Genomic DNA, 23,375 nt, shown 5'->3' with positions numbered 1-23,375 from the left:
ACATAGAGGCACCCCCACACCAGGCTGGGGACAAAGGGCAAACAGGGCAGTTCTTCCATGATAGCCATTTCCTTGGGGGTCTCCCAAAGTATCCCCCAGAACCTTTTTCACTATGAGACAATAAATGAAGGCAGCTCCTCTGGAATGTTCCCTGGAGGCTGTGTCCAGATGTTCAGAGGAGTCTGGGGGCCAGGGGACATCAAGATCCTAGAGGGGAAGGATGAGAAATGACCCCGGCTGATCTTAGCACTTGCTCCCTCAGCCAAAGGGATCTTTATGAATGTAAATCAGAGCATGTCTTTCCTCTGCTTCAAACCCTCCAAGGGCCTCTCTTTTCACTCAAAATAACGTGGAAACCCTACAAGGCCCTACACCATCTGGACCCTGCCTACCTCTTGAGTCCCATCTTCCTCTACTCTACCCCTCATTCATTCCACTTCAGGCTGACCAGCCTTCTTGCTGTTTCTCACACACACCGGGCCTGCCCCTGCCTCAAGGCCTTTGCACTGGCCATTCCTTCCAACTAGAATGCTCTTCCCTACACTTTTCCTTATTTTGGTCATTCAGAGCTCAAGAGACCACTTCCTAGAGGCCTTCTAGTTGCCCGGATCTAAAAGAGTGCCCCTGGGTCTCCTGGCACCCTCCGGCCCTCTCTCTTCACAGCTCTGGTTTATTCTCCCTCACAGCACCATCACTACCTGGAACGAGTTTCTCTTTAATTACTTGGTTGTTGTCTGTCTCCCCCACTAGAACGTAAGCTCTCCGAGAACATGGCTGTATCCTTAGGGCCCAGCACAAGGCCTGGAGCTCAAGAGATATCTGTTGAATAAATGGGTGACCTGAGGAGGGAGAGAGACATGCACAGACAACCCAAGGGCTGGTGGGGCTGGGACAAGCAAGGACAGAGGAGCAGCCCTGATAGGGATGTAGAGGAGAGAGCTGGTCCTTGGGCTCCCAGGCCTCAAAGGGCACTCAAGGGCTGGGTGGGGGGAGGTGGGGAGGGAGGCTGCCTTCCTAGGATGCCCCCCCAGGCCCCACTCTGAGGGCCAGCGCGGAGGCCAAGGAAGGAGGTACCACAGGCCCCATCCTCTGGGCATCCCCAGTCTGGAGGAGACAGGAAAGAGTGCTTGGAAAGTCCTCGAGGTCAGGCCTCTCCACTGATCTCGGAGCCGGGGCTGTTTCTGCTTGGCCCACTGTGCCAGGCTCAGCCTGTTCCAAAGCCAGTCCTCATCCTTCCTGCGACTCGCTCTGGCTTCGCCAGTTCTGTCAACAACCTCCTGCTCGTCCTGGGCAGGCAGGCTCGAAAGCCCAGCATCACTGCTGACTGCTCCCTCTCACTTACCCCCAGCCCCCCAGACTTCTCCATATGGTGACCCCCTGTCTGGTCCCTATCCTCTCCATCCCATAAGCAGCTGGAAAATCAACCTGCAGAGGCAGCTTCACCTCCATGGGCCCCAAACGCTCACAGCCCCTAAAACAAACTCCACTAAGGGGTCGGTGGGGGCTGGGAGGGAAGAAGGGCCCTGCCTAATTCTGCCCCCATTGTCTTCGGGGGAAACTGGGTTGTGCTGACAAGTGCATGGACTCTGGAGTCTGGCAGACTTCAGTTGTCTCACTTTCTCCTCAATTCCATGATGTGGGGGAAATTACATAACTTCACCAAGTATCGGTTTCCCCATCTATAAAATGGAGATGACAATGGATATCTCACCAGGATGCTCGCGGATTAATGGGAAAGCATATAATAAGCACCTAGGAAGAATCTGGAATACAGTGGATGCTAAAAAAATGGGAGGCCCATCCCTTCCCTTTCAACCTTCACTGCCCTGCTCACAAACCTGCTATGGCTCCTTGTTCCCTACTGTGTCTGATCTAAACTCCTCTCCTTGCCTCTCAAGGGTCTCCAGTACCTGGCCTGACCTTCTCAATCCAGTCTTCACTCTCAAGATTTCCCATACACTCTCTCTCTCTACTTTGGTGCCCCTAGTGAGCACACCATGGTCACCCCTCTGCTGTGCCCTCTGTCCACACTGCCTTTCTTGTCCCCTCTGCTTATCCTTCTTGTCCTGCAAGGCCCCTTTCTCCAGGGAGACCCCCTGAACCACTCAAGCCCTGACCATTCTCTGTCTCCTCCCAAACCCTGCTATTCTCTTAGGCTGGCAGGAGAGCTGCGCTGTCAGAGCGGCTGGATGTATGTGTCTGTGGATGTCGCCTGCCCACCCAGGCTAGCAGCTATCTCCAGGTGGGCAAAGACCCCTTCCTGGACCTCCCAGAGCTTGTACAGTGCTAAATATATAGCAAGTGCTCAGTCAATACCTGTCTTTTTATTTGTCACAAAGCGATAAATAGAGGAAGTCAGTATAAGGCAAAGCGAGGCTTTGGGAGGATCCTGGCAAAGGTTAAGGTGCTGAGCCTCTCACCTGGGGCAGGAACCAAGCTCGGTGCTTTATGTGTTCTTTCTTCATTCTCGCCACCCTGGGAGGTAGTATTAGCCTCATTTTACAGATGGGAAGACTGAGGTTCAAAAAGTTTTCCTGACTTGACGAGGGTTACTTGGCTAGAAATTAGCAGAGGCAGGACTTGATGTGAGGCGGAGGGGGCTGTGCCCTGTGTGGGTGGGTGGGTCATCACAGAGGGGGAGTAGGCTGTTCAAAGACTCAGGGGGAAGGCTGAGGTGAGTACATAGAGGGAGACAGTGGGCAGATGGACTGGAGGGGATGAGGAGTACACGGGGGAAGGAAGGAGCTGGATGGTCCTTTTGAAGAGGAGGGGGAAGGGTCTGGAACCATATTTCTGACAGACTAGAGAAAGATACAGCAAGACTCTCCTGGGGAATCGGTTGTGGCTCCAGAATTTTCCTCACCAGAAAATGCCACAGCTGATCCTGAGTCAATACCAGCTAGTGTGCTCAGCCTCCCCTCCCCAGGGCTTAGGGACAGAGGGGCAGAGAAGATGGCCTCTCTGCCCTCTCCCTGCAGAGGCAGGAATGTCAGAGAGGCTGAGAGTGACATCACCTGTGACCTCAGGTTTCTCACCCATCTTCCCAAAAGCAGATTCTTCAGAATCACTTGTCCAAGTGACTTGCCCAAAGACCCTGTGGCTGTCACCCCGGCACTTGTCCCTGGTGTGGCCTCTGCAGAGCCTTACTTGTCCCCAGCTCTAATTGGGGTGCCAGTCTCAACTTCTCCCATTGCCAGCACTTGGCACAGAGACCCTCACAATTCCCCATCCCCACACTGGCCAAGCCCTCCCTGTGGGCAGCAAGGCCCAGCTGGAATAACAGCTCCCTCCCTCTCTCCCTTCCTCCCTCCCACAAGCACTGGACTATTTATGGCTCACCAGGGCCTTCACAGCCATGAGCTCACTGGAGCCTCCGGCACCAGCCCTGGGAACCCAGCAGGGCAGGCGCCGTTAGCTCCATTTTGCAGATAGAGAAACTGAGGCTAAATGATTTGTCTAGTGAGTTCCCCAAAGCCTGGCCTCCTGACTCCTTAGTCTGAGGCTCTTCTCAATTCCTCTGGGAGGGTGGCCCAAACATCCTGAAATTTGAAGCGGGGAAGTTTTGGGCCGGGGGGCGGGGGGGGGGGGGCCTCTGGTGTGTTAGCCAGTCTCAGGAGCTGGAAGGAGCCACCAAGGCAGGGGCCAAGAGGACGGGAGTGGAGGGAAGTTTTCATGGCCTCAGCCACTGGCTGGTAAGAGCCTGGCAGGGGCATCTACAGGGTGGACGTGGGGGCCTGAGGCAGGGCAAGCTGGCTGGGCATGCGGTTGGGGTGTTGGCTCCCCAGGCTAGGGCAGCAGAAGGTGATGATCTCCCTCCTGGACAACCAGACACGGGGGGCTGTATGCTGGCTGCAGCTGGAGGGATACCAGCTAGACACCAGAAGGGACTTCCTATCCACAGACTCTGTTTAGGCAGAGTTCCTCTGCCACGAGGACAGAGTCCAGCCCAAGCCCTCCCTCGTCACCTCACACGAGGATTATGCCATCTTGGCCTTCCCATCTCTCCTCACCTCCTGGATTTTTTCCATCCCTAGGTCCTCCAGGTTGCCCACCCTCCAGGTCACACGCTCCCTGCCAGCGGGCGCCAAGTCCTCAAAGCCCCTTCCAGAAGCCTTTGATTCTTCCTCAGAATCAGAACACGACTCTCCTCCCAGCCCAGGGAGCCATAGTTTGAATTCTCCTGTTCTTTGTCTCAATGCCTGTGTATTGGAGGGTCCTGACTCCCCCGAAGGACTGGGGGGTCCCCAGGGACAGCGAGTGTGTATCTCCCATCAAACTGTGCAGGCCTCCTTCCTCTAGCTCCACCTCCTTCAGCCTCGGTGGCCTCTGCCCATAGGGGGCGCCCAAACAGTGTTGTTGAGTCGGGGCATCCTTGCTACTGCTTGATGGATGAGGCGGGAACATGCAGGAACACAGATCCGGGTGTGATGTCAGATGCACCTCCAAAGCTCCAGCTTACTTTTCAATTGACCCTGTGACTGGAGGGAGGGGAGAACTCTTAAATAAGGAGAGAGCCTCTCATTTGGGGTAGGAGATGGGGACTAGACAGTGACCTCTAAAGACTCAGTGACCTTTTGGGCTCAGGGAGGGTGAATGGTTTGAGGTGCTCATACAGCCCACAGTGGACCCAGATGTCTTCCGTGGCCCTGCTCAGAAAGTCCCTGGGTTAGTGGGCAGAGGCCCCAACCAAGCAACCCCTATTTCCTTCCCCAAGTCTCTCGGAAAGAGTGGTGAGTCAGTTGCGGCCATGAACTCATCGGAGGCAGTAAAAACAGGAAAACAAACAGGCCTCTCCTCCAGGCGGGAGGAGAGGGGAAGGGTGAGGGGAAATGGGTTTTCCCCCGCTGGGCAGAAATGACAGCCACCTTTTGAAGTCCTCAAGAGTGAGGCAGCCGTCTTATGGCCCCTAGAAACTCAACCACATCAAAGCCACCCAAGGAAGGTGCTTTGAGGGGCATGCTGTCTCACACACATTCACAGTCACACACAGTGACACAACCGAGTCCCTGAGGGACACACAGTGACACACACCGTTGAGGGCATGACACATAGCTACACACACAACACGCAACACCAGTAACCCACCAGGCAGTTGCCTAGATGCCCACAATCACACAGCCAGACATGCAGGCACACTTGGAGACAACATCACAGAGTCCCACACACATCCACGACAGCTGTCTCTACCCAGAGGTGCACACAGATCATGCAGAGCAACACACAGCCACACGCACACACCCGACACCCAGCCGCTCTCAAAACCAGCCTCCGAGAACCACACATGACATCGCACAGGCAACTCCCATTTCTACGCACATAGTCACACAAACACACAGCCACACAGACAGTCACATGCAGCCCACAACCACACAGCTCCCACACCATGCACAGAGCCACACCCAAGCCACAAAGAGTCACACATACACAGTCTCAGTTACACACTAGTCACATGCTGACAGTCACAAAAGCAACATCCCCACATTACGCACACCGTCACGGAGATCCATTCCATTCACGGAACCTCTGGGGCTGAGACCTGATGGGAGTTGGCCCTGGGGTGGGAATGGGGAGATGTCTGATTCATGGCTGCCTGCTTTACCCCCTCCCTCCTCTTGGCTGCACCTTCCCGGCCACCCTCTGTTCTGAGTGCCCACTGTTTGGCGTTCTCCAGGCTTTGCTGAGTCCCACACCTCTTGCCACTGAGGCAGGGGCATGTAGCCTTGGAGATCACTGAACCCAACCAACATTAAGCACCATCCATTTATTCCACACGCCGTCATTTTGTCCTGCGTGCTCGGTGCTGGTACTGGCATCGGTGAATAGAGAGGTTATTCTAAATCAGACCAAAATTTCCCACCAGTGTAATGGCTATTTTGAAATGTGCCTGTGTGACTCTCCATGCATCCAGCCCCAAACACTGACTTGCTCCCATGCCTTGGCCTTGAGGAAGCCCCGGCAAGTCCAAGACTCTTCATCTCACTGTTTTCAGCGGCCATTTCCAGGAGGGTGAAACGTTCTTGTGTAATTGACACAAGCTCTGAAGAAGGTATGGGGCATAGACTCAGGAAAGGCTTCCAAGTGAACTTCCCCTCCCCTTCTCTCGGGGAGGGAGCCTTGACAGGCAGCTGTGTTGGAAAACACCCTGTACTAGGGTCCATGGAGCCGGGCTTTTGTCCAGTTCCAGTGGTCATCTTGGGCCATCTTGTCCCCTCTTGGGCTCAGCTTCTCCATGAGGGCAAGGGAGCGGGGCCAAATCAGCTTCTCCCGGAGATGGAGGGGGGAGCAGATTTCCAGGCCCACTCCAGACCTTCTTGATCCCAGAGTCTGAGACCCACTGGTTCTGGGGACCCCTGAGGTGCCTTCCAGCTCTAAGAAGGACTATGAATGCTTGAGGAGCAGCAGTGCTGGAGGCCAAGGTCTGCTCCAGAGGCTGCCGAGGGCCCCTCCTAGCCCAGGGTGCCTGGCACGCAGGAGCCATCGCCACTCTCCAGGAGGTGCCATGTCATCTGGCTGGTTTAAAGGCTTGGGCCAGTGAAGGGCATGTGGTGACGGCCTAATCAGAACTTTCAGGCCCTGTTCTTGACTGAGGCTAGGCTTCCGGGGTGGGCCGCGCTATTTGGGCTCTCTTGGTACCTTTTCTGGGGCTAATGATGCCCAGGTTCTCCAGGAACCAAGTCCCAGCCCCAGGCCTGGGGGCTCGCCTAAGAGAGGACAGGCGGGGCAAGGCAAGAAAAGTCCATGGGACTCGCAAGTACCTAGGGACTCTGAATGGGGGTTCTGTCTATTTTGAACCCAATTTTCCTCTGTTGAGTCAATCTGCTTCCTGGTTCCTACTCTGCTCTTTTCCTGGTGCTCACGGGATAGAATCATATGTCATCAGAACTGGGAAATTAGTGGGCACCTACCCCACTCCTCTAGCCCATGACACAGCCCCTCAACCACAGACATCAGAAAAGCTGCATTATTTGCTTTCTGTGTGCTGGGCACTCTGCTAGTCACATACAGGGTGTCATTTGGTCTTCACAACAATTTCAAGTGGTAAATATTATTAACTCCATTTTACAGATGAGAAAAACGAGGCTCAGAAATTCTAAGCTACCTCTCCAAGCAGCCGAACTGGGATTCAACCTACTGCCACCCGCTCCGGAGCCCAGGCTCCCGACCACTTCTTAGAACATCCCTCAGTTTCTGCTCCAACGCCTCAGTGACGGGGACTCTCAAACACTTACTGAGGACAGATTGTACACTCACACGCTGGAGGACGCGAAGCTCAAAGAGAGGTGAAACTGCCCCCCAGAATGCCTTATTCCAGCAGAGGAAACGAGATGGGAAATAATCCCTCCGTACAAAGCAGAGGGAGTTGGTGCCTGAAATGGGTGGAGACTGCACCATTTTGGAAAGCTCTAATTATTAAAAATGTCTTCCTTCGATTGAACCTAAATCTACATTCCTCCGACTTCCATTTGGTTCTCAGCATTCCGGCCTCAAAAGTCACACGGGATTAGTCTGACGCCCTTCATGCTTTTGCAGTCAATTCTCACGTCCCCACAGCCTACTTCCCGTGGGGCCGGTTGCCTTAATTCTCTCCATGTCTCCATGTCTTGACTCCTGTCACTGTATTACCCTCCTGCAGAGATCGGGGCTTCACCCCCCACATTGGCCAGAGACCCCCCCCCCCAGGCCTGTGCAACAGCCAGTGTTGACAGCTCTGTCCCTCTCTCCTCCTTCACCCATTCAGAGACAGTTGGGCTGCTCTGGAAAAACCCAGAGAACCTCCAAGTCAGGAGGCTGGTGTTCCAATCCCAACTCTGCCACTTAACTGCTTGTGCAATGTTGGGCAAGGCCCTGAGGTGCTCTGAGCATCGGTTTCTTCATCTGTGAAATGGGGACGGCAATTCTTGCCCCACCTGACCGGGTGGTGAGGATTAGCTGAGATTCTCTGTGCGAAAGTAGTCCACGTGCTGCTGAAGGGGCAGACCCTCACAAGTGTCCCTGTACTTAGGAGGAGCTGAGGGTGGTTTCAGGATTAGCTGTGGGATGAAGGCTGCCCTGAGCACCCCAGCATGCAGGGCACAGTGCCAGACGCTGTGAGGATGAGGAGCTGAGGAAGGCTATTTCTGTCCTGAGAAGGACACTTCCAGCCACCACTGAGTCCTCTGGGAACAAAAGCGTTTCAATCAGGTGGGCTCTGGTACCCTCCAGGTAGATTAAGTGATGGGGACAGGCATATCCCTTGTGAGTGAGCCGAAAGAACCAACAGAAAGGGGAAGGGGAGCTAACATATGTGGAACACCTACTGTGTGCCAGTCACTTGGAGTAATTCACTGAATCTTCACAACCCTGTGAGGTCGGGGTTATTATGTCCATTTCACAGATGAGGAAACTGAGGCACAGGGAAGTTTTATTTGCCCAAGTCAGTAAGGTGTGGAGGCAGGATTAGAATTCAGATCTACCTGGCTCCCAAGCTGCTGTGCTTTCCATGGCACCTGGCTGTGCCAGGATCTAGGGAGATGCTATCATTTAGGCCTCTTGTCCTAAAGAAGTATCGGAAGGGGAGGGAGAGAGAAGGGGCCCTTTGGCAGGAGCCTACCTCCAGAATGTCACCCTATGGCCTCCTGTATCACCTTGCTCCTGGGATGTCTCATAAATGTAAACAGAGGTCACTGTTTCACCCATCCTCATTCACCCATTCACTCCCTGTATACTGAGCATTCATCACATTCCTGGCCTGTGCTGGACACTGCCTTCACCGAGGCGAAAGACCCCAGCCCTCCCCTCATGCAGCCAACCCACTCAAGCATCTGAGAGGGACAATGCAGCTGAGCAGGTGGTCTAGGGAGACCAGAGAGGTGGTTACAGTCCCAGACAGGGATGTCAGGGGAGGATGTCTTAACCCACGAATTGTCCAGTGAGGAAAGCAAGAATCCTGTGTACAGGATGATTCCACTCATGTTAAGTTCATCGACAGGTGAAAGTAAGCAGATCCAGGTGATGAAACTGTAAGGAAAAGCAGGGAGGTGATTAATACAAAAACTGGGATTCCTAGGTGGAGGAGAGGATTATGATCCAGGAGGGTCCCTCAGGGAGGCTTCTAGGGGGCTGGCAGAGTGCTATTTCTCAACCTAGGTATCTAGTTTATAAGTATTCCTTAACTGTGTGTGTGTGTATTGTAATTCACTCTTCTTTACATATTTTTTTCACAAAGTTAACACACAGAAATTGCCAAATTCACTGTTGGGTGGGACAGAGGCTAATCTCCCACAGCGCCCCACAGAGAACTGTACCAGCAGGTGCTTATAAAGAGAGTACTGAATTGCAGTGAGTTTTGAAGGAGCTGGAAGTGGGGTGCATGGTCCAGCCAGACGGGAGGGGTGCGGCCTCAGGTCTAGAGACAAGAACTCACTGAAGTTCTTGAGGACCGAGAGGATTAAAGGCATCTTTAATTCTGTCTGGATACCTGAGGGTCAGCAGTTCCCCAAATGGAGCCCCAGACTCCAGAATTAGCTTCCTCTTCCCTCAGCCCAGCACCAAACCATAGAGTAGTACCAAGAGCACTGAGTCAGAAGGCCCACATTGGAAATCCAGCTCTGGACACACTTGGCCAGGTTTTCCCTGGTAAAGCACTTCACGACATGGGACTCAGTGTCTTCATCTGTAAAATGGGGCTAATAAACCACCTACTTCACAAATTACTATGAAGCCCCAGTGAAGCGACAAATGTGAAAATGCTTTAGGGAATGCCATGTGTGTTGTAGAGTTATAAACATCATATTACCCAGGTATTCTTCCTGCCTTCGCCATTTTGCAAGGAGGGCTCAGAATAAAGCCAACTCTGACTTAGAAAATCCCCAACCCCAGCCTCCCAAGTCCTCGGGTTTGTGATTTTCTGAGCCTGAGCTTCAGGGTGATTCCCAGAGCAAGTTCCCCAAGTTGGAGGAAGCGCAGCTGGGGAGGCGGCATTCCAGGCGGCAAGTCAGAGGGTGAGTCAGGGCTAGGGCGGCCCTCCCCCCTCCCCTGGCTCTTGGCTAAGGGCCCAGGCTGTGTTACTCTCATTTGCATACATCTGCATATATGCAAGTTTCACCTGTGCACCCTGGCAGGGCCCAGGGGAAAGACACCTGTGTAGGGGCTCGAACCCAGGGTGGCTGGCTGCCTGCTGGAGCACCCAACCTCGAATCTTAGGTCGTCCATCCGCCCATCAAACGCCTGAATCTCTGAACCAAACACATGGCTTCTTCCCAGGGCTCCTCCAGTTGCCCAGGCCAGGAACTTCAGAGTCATTCTTGTCTCTGCCCTCTTCCGGTACAGTCACCAGGCCCAGTAGAATTTTCTTTGAGCCAGTCTTCTCACGCTTCCCTCCTTTCCATTGCTTCTGCCACCAACCCACTTGGCCCTCCCGCCTCACTTCACACATGACCTATTTGCAACAGCCTCCTAACTAGGCTCTCTGCCACCTGACTCTTCCCTTCTCAACCCACTGTGGTACCCAAGATGCTCCCAGGAAGCCTCTTGGCTCCCATTCTGGTCTCCCACCACCACCCACGAGCCCCATTCTAAGATCTTGGTTGGCGTTCCAGGCCCTCCACAGTGTGGAACCTCCTGACTCTCAGTCTCAGCTCTTTCCCCACTTTCTTACCTTCCAACCAAGTGGGTATAGACCCTACATACACCTTTTCTGTGCCTTAGTCTCCTCATCCGTAAAATGGGGGTTAGTAATAGGACTCCCTTGTGGGGTTGTTTGAAAATTTCAATGAGGAAATGCACGTGAAGCATAGTATACAAGCCCACAATAAATAGCAGCCGTTGTTGATATTATTACTTCTCCTACCACCATTCCACAGAGGGCATTCCTCTCCTGGGGTCCCCCCTTCCTCGTCAGCCCTCCCACTTGCCCTTGCTGAGTGGTGCTTTGCCAGGTAACACAACTCCATGGAGTTACGAGGACAAGCTGGCCTGGGTTCCAATTCTAGCTTTTAGGCAAGTTACTCACCCTCATTGTGCCTCAATTTCCTCATCTGTAAAGTGGGGATAATATGGATACTTACCTCACAGAATTCATGTGATAAATGAAATGATGCGTGTAAGAGCTTAGCATAGTGCCTGTAACACAGAAAACACTTAATAAGTGTTAGCTACTATTATCACTATTATTGTGTTACCCAAGACACAGGGCCTCAGATCACAGCTGCTCCTCTTATCCTCCAAAGGCTCTGGAAGGTTCCTTAGAGGTGTTTCTAGGAACAATGCCTCCATCTGGATCCTCCTGTGCCTCAGACAGCCAGAGAATCATTACCTGCCCGCCCCCTTTCCTGTGGACAGCAGAGGGGGCAGCCAGTGCTCCACTGGGTTGGCTGGTGGTTGGGGGTGGGGCTGAGCTTCCACCTCCCACTAGTTCCGGGGCACATGCCACCCAGAATTTGGGCTGGGGAGGGCTTGTCTGCCCCAGAGTTTGGGGGCCATCCCTCAGCCAAGGTCCAGCCTGGACAGGTGTGGATCAGCCCACAAGTTGAGTGGGGTCTTGGGAGGAGGGGAGGGGTACACTGATCTGAGAAGGTGGAAAGCTCATCTTAGTGCCCCTCCGAGGCCCTGACCAGCGCACAGCACCCACCCCACCCACCAAGTCCCAACCCTCTCCCTTGACTGCCGACTTCCGTGTCTTCCAGCCTGTTCCAGGCAGCCGTTGATGAACTTCCAGTGTGTGATCCTTTTCCAGGGGGAATTAATGGGGGTGATTGACGGCAGAGGGCAGATGTGGGAGGGAGGAGGTGAGAGAACCACCTCCCCCTCCTCAAACGGACCAGAGTGGGCCCGGCCCCTCCTCTCGGCCTAGCGCCCCCGCCCCTCATTGCAGAGCCGGGTGGGGGAGGGTTTGGAAGAGAGGGGAAGAGTGGGGGTGGGATGAGTTGCCTCTCATCTCCCCGCCATTCTACCCTCCCCCGACACCCCAGCCTGACGCCCTGAAGCCCCTGAGCCCAATGCGGTGGTGCCCAGAGGCAAAGGCTGCGGGTTTTGTTTTTTGGTTTTTGATTTTTGTTTGTTATTGTGATTATTTTTCTCACTTTGGGGTCAGGAGGTACGGGTGCGTCTGCGGCGCCCACGTGGCGGTCCCGCTCTCCTCCCCAAGGCAACAGTCCCCTCACTTTCCCAGGCCCAGCCCAGCAGAGGTAAGGCTGTTCCCGTCTCCCGCGCTCCGCAGCCCAGATCAGGATTCGGGGACCCGACCTACCCTTTTCTTATGAAAGAAGAAGAGTCCAGACCTCCAAAGGGTCTGGTCGGGGAGTCAGAAAGTGAAACCAGTAACCCCACCCGTGTAGACCTTCCGCCGAATCGAGGGCGTCCAGAGGGTCGGCGCGAGTAACGTGTTTGCATGTGTACCTGTGTGGTGGTTGTATGCTGTGTGTTGTGTATGTGCGATGTGGTTGTGTATGTGCTGCGCCTATGGAGTGTGTGCTGCGGCTGTTGGGTTATGGGAGTATGAGTCTGTGGTGTGCGTCTGTGTTCGGTGCTATGTTGTGTGCGCCCGTGCCCACACCCGCCTCGTTGGTGCCGGCTAGATGCACATCCCCAGTCCCGCCACGTCCCACCTCCGGCTTCTCCTGGGACCAGACGATGGAGACCTCGGCGGAACGCCCTAGTTTCCGTGTCGGGGTATGGAAAGGTCTGAAGAACCCGGCCGAGCTGTCTTCGTTCGGGGCGCGGCGGATTCGTTGCAGCCGGGTTGGCCGCGGGGCCTCCCGCCAGCTCTCCGCGTTCCCCCCGGGCGCCTGGCGCGCCGTCCCGCGGTCTGTCCGGCAGGCTCCGGGCGCGGCTCTTCCCTCAGGCCCCCCGGGTCTGAGGCTGTGACACCCGGCCGAGAACTCCCAGCGCCTCCGCGCCCCCTCCCCGGGCCATTTCCCGTGTCCGCGCTCCACCAAGTCCAGCCGCCTGGCTCCCTCGCCGCGCAGAGCGGCGCCTCCAATGCACCTACAAAGCCGCTCCAGTTTTCACTAACCGTTTTCATAGGGGCGGGGGAGGGGGGACTTGGTCTAAGAGTGGTTCGTAGTTTTTTAACCTGCTTGGTGACTTCACATATACATGTACTTTAAACGTCCCAGTCAATCCCAAATAGAAGAATTTTGCTGGGGCGGAGGCTGAGATTTGGAAATAAAGCAAAGACGATGTGGGGAGAGTGTCGCTGAGGACGGAGCCGGAGACCCTGGGGGGGGAGCCTGCCCGCCAAGCTGTGTCAGCATCCCTAGTTGGCGCTGACCCCAAGGCCTCTCCCCTCCCCCTCCCCTGACAGCGTCTCCAAAGTTATCTGGAAAATGAAGCGAGAACGCCAATCACAGAGCGAGCTCTCCCGGGAGCGTGGAGGTGAGTGCAAATCGAAGTGCACGGCCGGGCTGGTGGTGACCTCAGTAACCAGCCCGCCGCCCCGCTTACGCCAGCGCTTAACTGCTCGATCAGAAAGAAGAAAAGAGATACAGTAATTCAGAATTTCAGGAAAAGTCAAATTGGAGTGAGTGGGGGACGAAGGCCTCTACAGACCCTTCCCCGGCCTTGCCGACTGTGGGGCCTTTAACCACCGCGCTAGGGGCCGAGCGGAAGGAGGAATTCTCACCCCCCACCCTCGCCAAACGAATTATTCACAGTTTCCCCAAACCTAGTTACTACGAAAGCTCCGCCAAATCGGACTTAAATCTCGCTGAGAACAGACAAAACTAAACTAAAATTTCGTTTGGGGACGGTGGGTGGTATGGAGGAGAAAGAGGGCGGATGATCTGGCAGTGGCCTCCGAGGGCCCAGGACTCGGGGCGCGGTGGAATCTACTCCCCTGGGCAGATCCATGCAGGTGCTGCGTGGAGAACGTGCACCGGGTTACAGACCCTGGAGCCCGACTCTAGTCGAAGACACACACCCTTTGCTCAGGAGCATGCAGCCCGCTGGGTACGGAGCCCAGGGACTGTGCGGAAAGCCCCAAGCACCCCACGGTGTTTCGGGTGTCGGAAAGGGGCACTGGTTTGGATGGAGTTCCCGGCTTCAGGGGAGAGTCCGAATTCACTCCGGGTAACCTCAAGCAAGGCATACATCCCACCGTCGCCGGCGCTTATTCTGCGTGAAGAATCGTTACCAGATCCGGCGGGATTGCGTTTGCCCGGCGACTTGCGAAGAGCCTGCAGACCACCGTGCTCTGCGCAGATGTATCAGGTCCGGTCGCCACACCTCGGCTGACTCCCGAGACTGCGGCGGCGCGGTGTTCCCCCGCTCGGGACCCGCGGTCGGCTCCCAGGGCCTCACTTAGGTGCTGGGGAGCTCCAAGCAGACCCCTTTCGCTAAGGGAGAGGACCTGCGTGAAAAAGCTGCGAGAGCCACTTTTAGCTTTTGTGACAAGCCAGAGGCTGAGATATTATTGGTAGAGACAGGAGAGAGTTAGTTCGTTTTGTTTTGCCTGCCTACTTCCCCTCCTCCTCCTCCTCCAACTCCTCTTCCTCCTTCTTCTTGGTTTTATTACTTTTTAGGATTTTGGTTTTGCAATTCATTCTAAAGGAAATGACCAAGGCTTGGAGGTTTTAAGTGCAGCTCCCTTGTTTTATCACTTCTGGAGAAAATGAGACCCAAAAACGGGAAATGGCCGACCCAGCCCATCACACAGCCACTGAGCTGGGACCCAGGCCTCAGGCCTCTCAGGCCAGCCCTCCCTCCCCTCTGAGCAAACACAAATTTACAGCCCTTCCTATCCCCCATCCCCATCCCTTTCTCCTTTCCCGACTCTCCTCGCAGGCTCTGAGGTTGGTGAAATGGACTCTGCATCTGAGGAGACTGCTTTGGAGGTTTTCCACCAGGTGCCCCAGCTCTGCACCCTCCAGCACATGGAAGGAGGGAGCCCTGAAGAGGGAGGTGATGATGGAGGGAGAGGTTTCTTCATTTGTAAACTGGGGGAAATAACATTACCTACTTGCCAGGTTTTTTGTGAAGATCCACAGGGCTTGGACGTTGTGTTTCATCAGTTCTAAAGGACTCCAGGGTGTTTGCTATCTCTGCATGGGGTTGAGGATCCTGCATGAGTTCAGCGAAGCCCCTTGAGAGTTTAGGAGAGGCTCTCACTATGGCTCTTCTAGCTTTGGAGGATGTCAAAAATCAACTACAACAGATGCCTTCCAGAAAACCCATCCCTGCCCTTTCTTCCTAGGTCTAGCATGGAAAGGTCTCTGGGTACATGGTCCCAGGAGGAAGTGTCCTTCCAGCCATCCTTTCAGTTCCATCTCAAAAGCACCTCCTTTGTGAAATCTTCCCTCACAGCCAACCCCACCCCCAAGATCATTCTCTTCCTTTGGTGCCCCTTGAGATGCTGTCATTGGAACCCACCATGGCACTGTTGTGTGGCTGCCACCCCGCAGAAGATGATGGTAGAAAGGAAGGTTTGGAAGGATATATCCTTGTAAGTTCATAGCCCCAGCTCTAAGGAGGTGGTGGCATGGCTGGAGTTGGGTGAGAATGGGGGAAAGGTGGTCCCAAGTGGAAATAGCATTTCTCAACTGAGCAAAACCTGCGTACCCTGTTGGATGAGAACGGAGTGGGTTCTCCAGCTACCCAGAGAGTAGGGGATCCGTGACAGAGCGCCATCTCCTGAAGCTCCAAGGCTTCATGGTGGAGAGCTCAGAGCCAAGTGCCAGGGGACTGTTTTCTTGGAAAGACTCATCTCTGTCCATTCCGCGGGGGAGTCCGGGTTGCTCTTCCTCCCTGGGGGATACCTGACTGAGGGGCGTTCAACCACTTTGTACGCCCCTTTGATCTTTCTGTCTCTCCAAGGAGGCCTGAGCCTGGCCACCCCTCAGTTCTTTCTCTTAGTCTTCTAAGCTTCTCTCGTTCTCTGATAGTCATCCTCTCCCACGCCCCAATTCTAAGACGGCTACCTTCACTCTGAGCTCTGATGAGAGCGCATGTGTGTGTACAAACATGAATATGCCCATCGGAGTTGCATACTCAGGTGGGAGAAGGTGCATGGGTATGCCGGGGAATCTGTGAGGACTGGTGGGTTTGGGGGTGTAACTATCTCTGTCCTAACATGAAGCAGCTTAGATGTGTGTGGACAGGTCTCTCTCATAGGGTGGGTACACATGCATAAGTGTTTATATGCTTGGATTTTTCTGTATTTTCGAGTGTGTACACCAGCAATTTGACTTGCGTAGTCGTGGGTCTGTGTACGAGACAGGAATAGTGCTTTTATTCAAGGATATTGCTCTTCATCTCTGGGTCTGTAGACAGGTATACATCACAGCCTATACTCTGTATTTGTAGATCCGTTCATGGAGGGATGCTAATGTGAACATTGGTGTAGACACCTGTGTGTTGGTATATGCGAGTGTATATGTTGTATTTGAATGGAGTCTCTGTGTAGTTGTGTACCTGTGGCCATAGATGCTTGTATACGTGGACACCTGCCCATCGAGGCCTTGGGTACCAATGTTTAGAGGCAGGTGTTGTACACAGACTGAAAAATGCCACCACTGAGACTGGGCTGCTGTATTTCCTGCGCCCTCCGCGGAGCCATCAAACTGGACTCGCCTCTCACTCCCGGATTTTGTCCCGGTTCGTCCAAGGCTTCAGCCTCACCAGGCGCCAGGAAAGGCGAGGCGCCACTTGGGCAAAAGCCCAGACGGCGTATCCCTCCTACGGCCTCGGGGGCCTGTAGGAGCCGCGGTGTCGCAACCAAACCCGGGCCCCCGCCGGAAGCGGAAGCCAGGACGGGGGGCGGTGAGGCGCAGTCAGTCACGGCGGTCGCGGCGTGCCAGGCCGAGGGCGCCCCGCGGGGGCGTGCGCGCCGCGCGCGTGCGTGGCAGGCTGGGCGCCGGGCGGTACCTCCCGGGACCCAGCGTCTGTTTACCAACAAACTGCCGGCGCTCGACAGCCACGCATTCCGACGCGCTGAATAAGCTGCGGGCACTGGCTGTCTGGCCTCGACTCTCCTGCAGCTCCGTGGCGGCAGGATCACAACCGCAGTGCAGATTCCCGAGAGCTGGAGTGCGCGACTGCAGGTTCCCCGCGTCCCCGAAGCCACAGCGCCTCCGCCGCGGCTCTGCTCCCCTCGCCCCTTGACCAGTCCAGCCCCGCCAACTCCCTCGCGCTTCTGCCGTTATGACCGAGGTTCTCAGACTGCCCCAATCGCCCTGCAACCTCGGCACCTCTCTCGGAGAGGACCCCAAGATAGCTGGGCCTGGAGCGTGCGCACCGCCCTCCTCCCATCTCCGGGTTCTGAATTTCCCTACCGCGGGCTGCCCCGCGGGGCGGGCCCCGGCACCAGGCCTCCGTGAGGTCACCGCGTGCGGTAGCCAATCCACAGCGTCTAAGTGGGCGGGGCCCCCGTCGGGTCCCAGGAACAGAACCCAAGAGCTAGAAGAGGGGGGCCCCATGGATTTAGGGGGGAGGGTAAAAGCCATGGGGGGCACCCCCCCGGAACCCCTTTCCCAGGCGCGCGCTCTCCGCTGGAAGAGGCGCAGAGAGACATTTTCCCCGGGATCTTAAGTGTGGGGGAGGCTGGCTGGGGGGCTCATCTGGCCCCAGCGCCTGAGTCTCGGAAAAGAGAGAGTTGGCGGAGGGAGCAGACTACGTGCCCCGGGCCATGGCCTAGGCTCTTTGGCCCCGGCCCCGGCCGCAATGACCTCTTTGCCTTGCCGCCTCCCTGGCCCGGACCCCTCCAAAGCCGTCTTCCCGAACATCGCCCCCGTCCCCTCGGTAGTGGCTTCCTACCAGCTTGGCCTGTCCCCCGCAACCGCAGCCGCCTCCGATTTGCCCTACTCTGGGCCGTATGGCCACCTCCTGCCCTACCCCTACACCGGGCCGGCGACCCCCGGAGACTCCTACCTGCCCTGCCAGCAATCCGTGGCGCCCTCTCAGCCGTCTCAGCAGGAGCGGGAGGCAGGTAAGTCCGGCCACGGCAGCTCTTCCCACCTCCGGGGTCCTGCTCCTGTGCGCCCCTAAACTTCGTCCTCGTCTGGTTGGGCGCAGCTAGCGGGATTCAGACCTTACTCGGATTCCACTCGGATCTGGGGGTGGGGGGAGGGCGAAGGGATGGGGCGGGAGACAAGGGGGAGGGGCAGGGGCGAGTTGATCTAGGTCTCCTTTCTAGACAGACCTGGTTTCGATTTGCAGTTGTGTGAAGCCGGGCGGCAGGGCTCCCTACCCCACCCCCTGGAGCAGCGAGGTTGTGTGTACCTACGTGTAACGGAAAACTGAAACAATCCAGATGTGGGTGTGGATGGCTAGCCCCTTCCCAGGGATTCTCTCCATCGCGCACTCCTTCCCTTCCCCATGTCGCTTTTCTCTGCGCTTGTCTTGTCTCAGAAAGCAGTGTTCAAGCCAAACTGACAAATAGAAATCAGGTGCCAGCTGGAGGGCAGTAGAAGTGGGGCTTATTCGGGGTCCCTTCCCCTCTCCCCCAGACCGAACCCAAAAGTGCCTGATGGAGAGGGAAAGCTGGCCTGGCAGAATCTGGGGCTAGGAGCTCACCATCCACTGTTCTGAGAATGTAGCCACAGATGGGTCTGGCAATCTCTCATTGTAGACCTCCGGTGTTCCAGCCACAGAAGCAGGCCAACCCTGTCATCTCCACCCCTTGCCTTTGGGGTAGGTTAGGCCCCAGTTCCCATTGCCTGGAGCAACTTTGAGCTCCTGAGAAAGTGCTTACTGGAAGGCCTCAAAGAAGCCAAGGAGCTAGCCTGTCTTCCTGGTCCTGGTCCTTGCAGAGGCAGAACCCATGCAACCCTATACATACACCCATCTGTACTGGCTGGGGCTTAGACCTCCGGTCCCCTGCACTCCCTGCCCCCACCTAATTGCCCCCACAATTGTCTTTGGCACAGTTTCCTCCAAGGGTGCACATCCACTGAGGGACTTCTCCCTCCTTTCCCCTGTTACTCCACTGCGACACGTGACCTTATAAACATCAGAGCCAGAATTGACCCTAGAGATTTGGGAGCTCAACCTCCTTGATGTACAGATGGGCAAACTGAGGCCCAAAGAAAGGGTGTGCATGGGTCAAAGACGCAGCCTGTTTTCCAGGCTCTTGGCCCTTGCATATTGACTTTCACTGCATGGGACCAGAAAAGAGGATTTTAGGATACTTTCTCAGAGCCTCCGAAATTTAACTGCCTTCGGTGCCAGAACTGGGGCTGCCTCTCCTGGCTGCTGGGTCTATCGTTGGAGTTGGGAGGGGGGGTTTCTACAAATGATCTAGTTTCTACAAATGAATCCCTTGGACTCTTCCCTTCAGTATATGCCAGTATGGGACGTGTGTGTGTGTGTGTGTGTGTGTGTGTGTGTGTAGTGGGATGGGAAGAAGATAACCTTGTCTTTGAGAGAATTGTTAAGTGGGGTTGGAATTTGCCGTTCTGTCTTCCAGACTCCTTGCCTTCCCTTTGCTTTGTCTAAGGACAAGGGAGTGGAGAGTTCCCTTTCTTTACGGAAATTCCCCGGATCCAACGAAAACCGCTGTGTCCTTAGACTAGATTGTAGCATTTTTCTACTGAAACTGGTGGGTTTGGCCCACTCTAGGTTGAATGATGGTGGTGTGAGGGCTTGGGGTCCTCCTTTTCCCCCACTCTATGTCCACCACCACCTCAGGGAGAGGTTTGGCTCCAGGTGAGCTGGGTGCCCCCACCGCAGTGAGCCTGCGAATGCGGACGTGCCTCAAGGGAGGCCCTCAGGCTGCATAATGGGGACCAGGGCAGATCCAGTTTGACTGGCCGCACCTGGTGTGGAGAAAGGCAGATGTCGGGGAAGGAACTTGGAGGGGTTTGGTGGGAGAGTTAGGGGCGGAGGGCTGGGAGAGTTCAGCCGCCCGGGCTGCCTCCCCGCTCTCTCTGCGTCACCGTCCGCAGCGCGTGGTCCACGCAGCCAGAGAGGCGCGGGTGGTCGCTCCGCTGCCAGCCCGGGGCTGTGAGCAGTAGGGTCGAAGCAGGGGAGGCCGGACAGGCGCGGGCGGGAGCGGAAACCCAACGGTTTTTCTGGGAATTGGCTGAGGCGGGGGTCGAAGGGGGTGGATCTGAGAAGCCCGAAGCGCCGGAGGCCACGGGTGAGGGATGCGGGGGAGGTGAGAGCAACTGGTCACCGCAGCCGGCCACGGGCGGGGACCCTGAAGTGTGTGGAGTGAGCCTCGTGAGAGGAAGAAGGCAGAGGGCAGGTGGGAGACGCGGGCCGACACCAGCCCCGTCTGGGCACCCGGGCCAAGCGCTCTCGGCTGGTGTGGCCCTGCAGACCCGTGTGGAATGCGGCGAACATTGCCCTAAACCCGGGGGCATTTCGGCCGCTTGCTCCACCTCTATCCTACCATCTGCGTGGAATGGTCTCGGGTGTCCTGGTAGCGAGCGTGGCACAGGTTGGGGCTGCCCCGATTGGAAGAGAGGAACCTCTCGCACCCCCCCCCTTTGCAATCCGGGGCCAGGCTGTTCCGTGGCCGAGATTCCTTAAGAGGCTGGGCCCAGGGGCAAGAGGTGACCAGATCTCCCGCGGCGGCACCACGGCGGGATCCAGGAGCGGCCCGAGGGCCTGCGCTGCTCGCTCTCCAAACCCGGGTCACCATCCCTGCTAGCCGGGGACCCCTCTGTGAGTGCGGCCGGGCGGAGGGGGCTGCCCCACACTGAGCCGGCTTTTAGGTTCCCTGAAAGCCGTCTCCCCCCGCCAGCCGGCCACGGGGGAGATAAGAGATGGTCGCTTTCCTTGCAGGGTGTGCGTCAGGAGAGGGGCGGCCCCTTAGAGTTGGAGAGGCGATGGCAAACCCTGGGGGCACTGTCCACGCTCTGACGCTGGGAGGGGTGCTCATCTTGGTGTTCAAGGCCCGCTCAGCCCGGGCCCGCCGATTCACCCGTCTTCCGGCAGCGGGGAAGCTGCCTCGCAAACACTGTCTAGGGCCTCTGAGCATTGCTTTTGAGTTCCCTGCGCCTGGAATGCCCTTCCCCCGTCACCTCCAGGCCTCTGTCCAGCCCCGGACCAAGCCTTTCTGCCCCGCCCCACCCCTAGCTGGCGCCACCGCACCCTCCTGAACTCTGACCTCCTGCCTCAGGCGCCGCCCGTACCCTCACTCCGGCCCTTGGTGCTTCCTTCCTAGGGTCGCAGGACCCATGAGAGTGGGAGCTCCCTGAGGGCAAGAACTGCGTCTCGTACCACGTGGCGCGTGGTGGACGTGGGGTTCGAAAGGCGCGGGAGCGCGGGGTAGAGAAAGGTCGAGCCAGGTGCCTGCGCTTTTTGCTATCCGAGGCCGGCATGCAAACGAGATGCAAATGAGCCTGTGAAACTGCGCGTCCGACCCCCTCACACGCCGTCTTGTGCCGCCCCCCAGGCTCCAAGAAGCCGCCACTGTCCCCGGAGCCCTCGGAGCGGCGCCTGCAGGCCCCGACCAAAAAGCTCCGCAAGCCGAGGACCATCTACTCGAGCCTGCAGCTGCAGCAGCTGAACCAGCGTTTCCAGCACACGCAGTACCTGGCGCTGCCCGAGAGGGCTCAGCTGGCCGCGCAGCTTGGCCTCACCCAGACGCAGGTGTGAGACCCATCCTTCCTGCCCGCTCACCGACCCCACGTGTGCTCTCTGGGAACTCACCCCGCGGTGTGAACGACTGATGATTCCCCTAGCCCTGCTGTCACAGTTCTCCAGGGTGTGTTCATAGCTGGCCCTCAGTAAGCTGGGGGAATGTGTTAAGTTAAAAGGTGTGTGTGTGGGGGGGTGCAATCCAGGTAGAGGAGGGTACCCAGATTGGAAACACTGTGTCCTAGGTCAGAGGCAGGAACTGGGTGCTTCAGGGTCTCTGGAGGACCGCAGCAGATGTTCCCAACCTCTGCTCTTCTCCTGGAACTGCTCCCTACCCCTGGGTCCCTTTCCCTCCGTCATACTCTTCCACACATATACTTCTTCTGATCTTCCATTCTTTCCCCTCTTCTCCCCAAAGGTAAAGATCTGGTTTCAGAACAAACGCTCCAAATACAAGAAGCTCCTGAAGCAGAACTCTGGGGGACAGGAAGGGGACTTCCCTGGGAGGCCCCCCGCCCTGTCTCCCTGCTCCCCACCCCTTCCATCCCTCTGGGATCTACCCAAGGCAGGGGCCCTGCCCCCCGGTGGCTATGGCAACAGCTTTGGAGCCTGGTATCAGCATCACTCCCCAGATGTCCTGGCTCCACCTCAGATGATGTGAGTCTGGGGAAGGGCAAGTTGGGCCCCCAGGCCTCCTACAAAAGCCCAGGACCCAGCCCACCTGCACCCCTTCTGGGCTGGGAGGAAACCAGCTCCAGATGGGTTTTCTCAGGAGGATGAGGAGCTAGAGAAAAGGGATGGGGTGGAGTCCTGTCCGCCTTGCCCGGTAACCCAAACAGCCTAATCAATGACTTCGGTCTTAACCACTGCCCCCACCGTTACCATGGACTGGACACCTTCCCTCCAGCTGGTCAAGGCTCTGGAGAGAGAGTCATTGGCTGCACTTCAACCTGTTCCCAGGACCCCTTGCCTTGCCACCCCTTCTGTGAATGGACTGCAGTCCCACCATAGTCTGGGGTCAAACCAGCAAGAAACACTGTTTTTTTTTCTCTTCGTGTGCCTTGGGCCTTGCCCAACCCATTGGCGAGCAAAAGCAGAAGTGAAGTGGACGTCCAGAGTCTTCCAGTTGACCACCAGTGGGTCCCACCCACCGACTTTTCCTGGAGGTCAGCCCATTATCCCCATAATTGATATACCTACTCACCATCTTGTGAGGTAGAAGGGATGCCGAAAATGTGGAGTTTTGTGGACCTATGGGTAATTTATGCTCTCTTCCTAAAAAAGCCCTCTTTTCCCCATGTCTACACACTTTTGAGTAGATAATGGATCCAATTATCATATAATTCAACCAGTATTTATTAAGAGCCTGTTCCCCACCCCTAATACCTAACAAAACCACAAGCACAGGCTCGGAAACCCAGTAGGGTAACACTTTGGGGAGAATGGGGACAAATGGGCTTTCTCGATGAGTGTAGATGGAGACACCTCCAAATAGATAGCGTGGGCCCGGCAATTCAGCTCCTAACAGCTGTCTCTGTCCAAAGGAACTGCTCATATTTATAACCAGTCTGACTAGCATCCCCCCAAGATCTTACCATCCCCCATACCGTGAGCTTCCAGAGATTAAAGTTTGTACAAAAACCTGTGCCCTGGCTGTGAGGTGTGTTTCCTGACTTCTGGGGCCAGTTGCTCATCTCTCTCTTCTCTCCCGTCTGACTCTTCCAGCATTGAGCTAGAGGTACTGGACCCCAGTTTTGCCTCTACCACTAACTAGTTATCCAGTTCTAGTTCTGGAATGTTCTAAAAACATCCATGTTTTCATATGCTCCACTGTGAAACTGGAAGATGCTGATGCTGGGAATGATCCTCACCAGCAG

At 56.1% G+C, this 23,375-nt stretch overlaps 1 protein-coding gene across 1 annotated transcript; it reads left to right on the top strand.

The window, feature by feature from the left end:
• Nucleotides 1-17,613: 17,613 nt before the first annotated feature.
• Nucleotides 17,614-23,137, top strand: DLX4 (distal-less homeobox 4). The gene is made up of 3 exons (XM_058559354.1): nucleotides 17,614-17,899; nucleotides 21,314-21,510; nucleotides 21,917-23,137. Exons 1-3 carry the CDS (start codon nucleotides 17,635-17,637, stop codon nucleotides 22,157-22,159), a joined length of 705 nt encoding a protein of 234 aa, XP_058415337.1. The 5' UTR covers nucleotides 17,614-17,634; the 3' UTR covers nucleotides 22,160-23,137.
• The last annotated feature ends 238 nt before the right edge of the window (nucleotides 23,138-23,375 follow it).

Source organism: Diceros bicornis, chromosome 18, assembly GCF_020826845.1.
Source record: "Diceros bicornis minor isolate mBicDic1 chromosome 18, mDicBic1.mat.cur, whole genome shotgun sequence".
Classification (NCBI taxonomy): Eukaryota; Metazoa; Chordata; class Mammalia; order Perissodactyla; family Rhinocerotidae; genus Diceros; species Diceros bicornis.
Note: the sequence above shows the minus strand (reverse complement) of the source record. Positions and strands in the feature narration are given on the sequence as shown.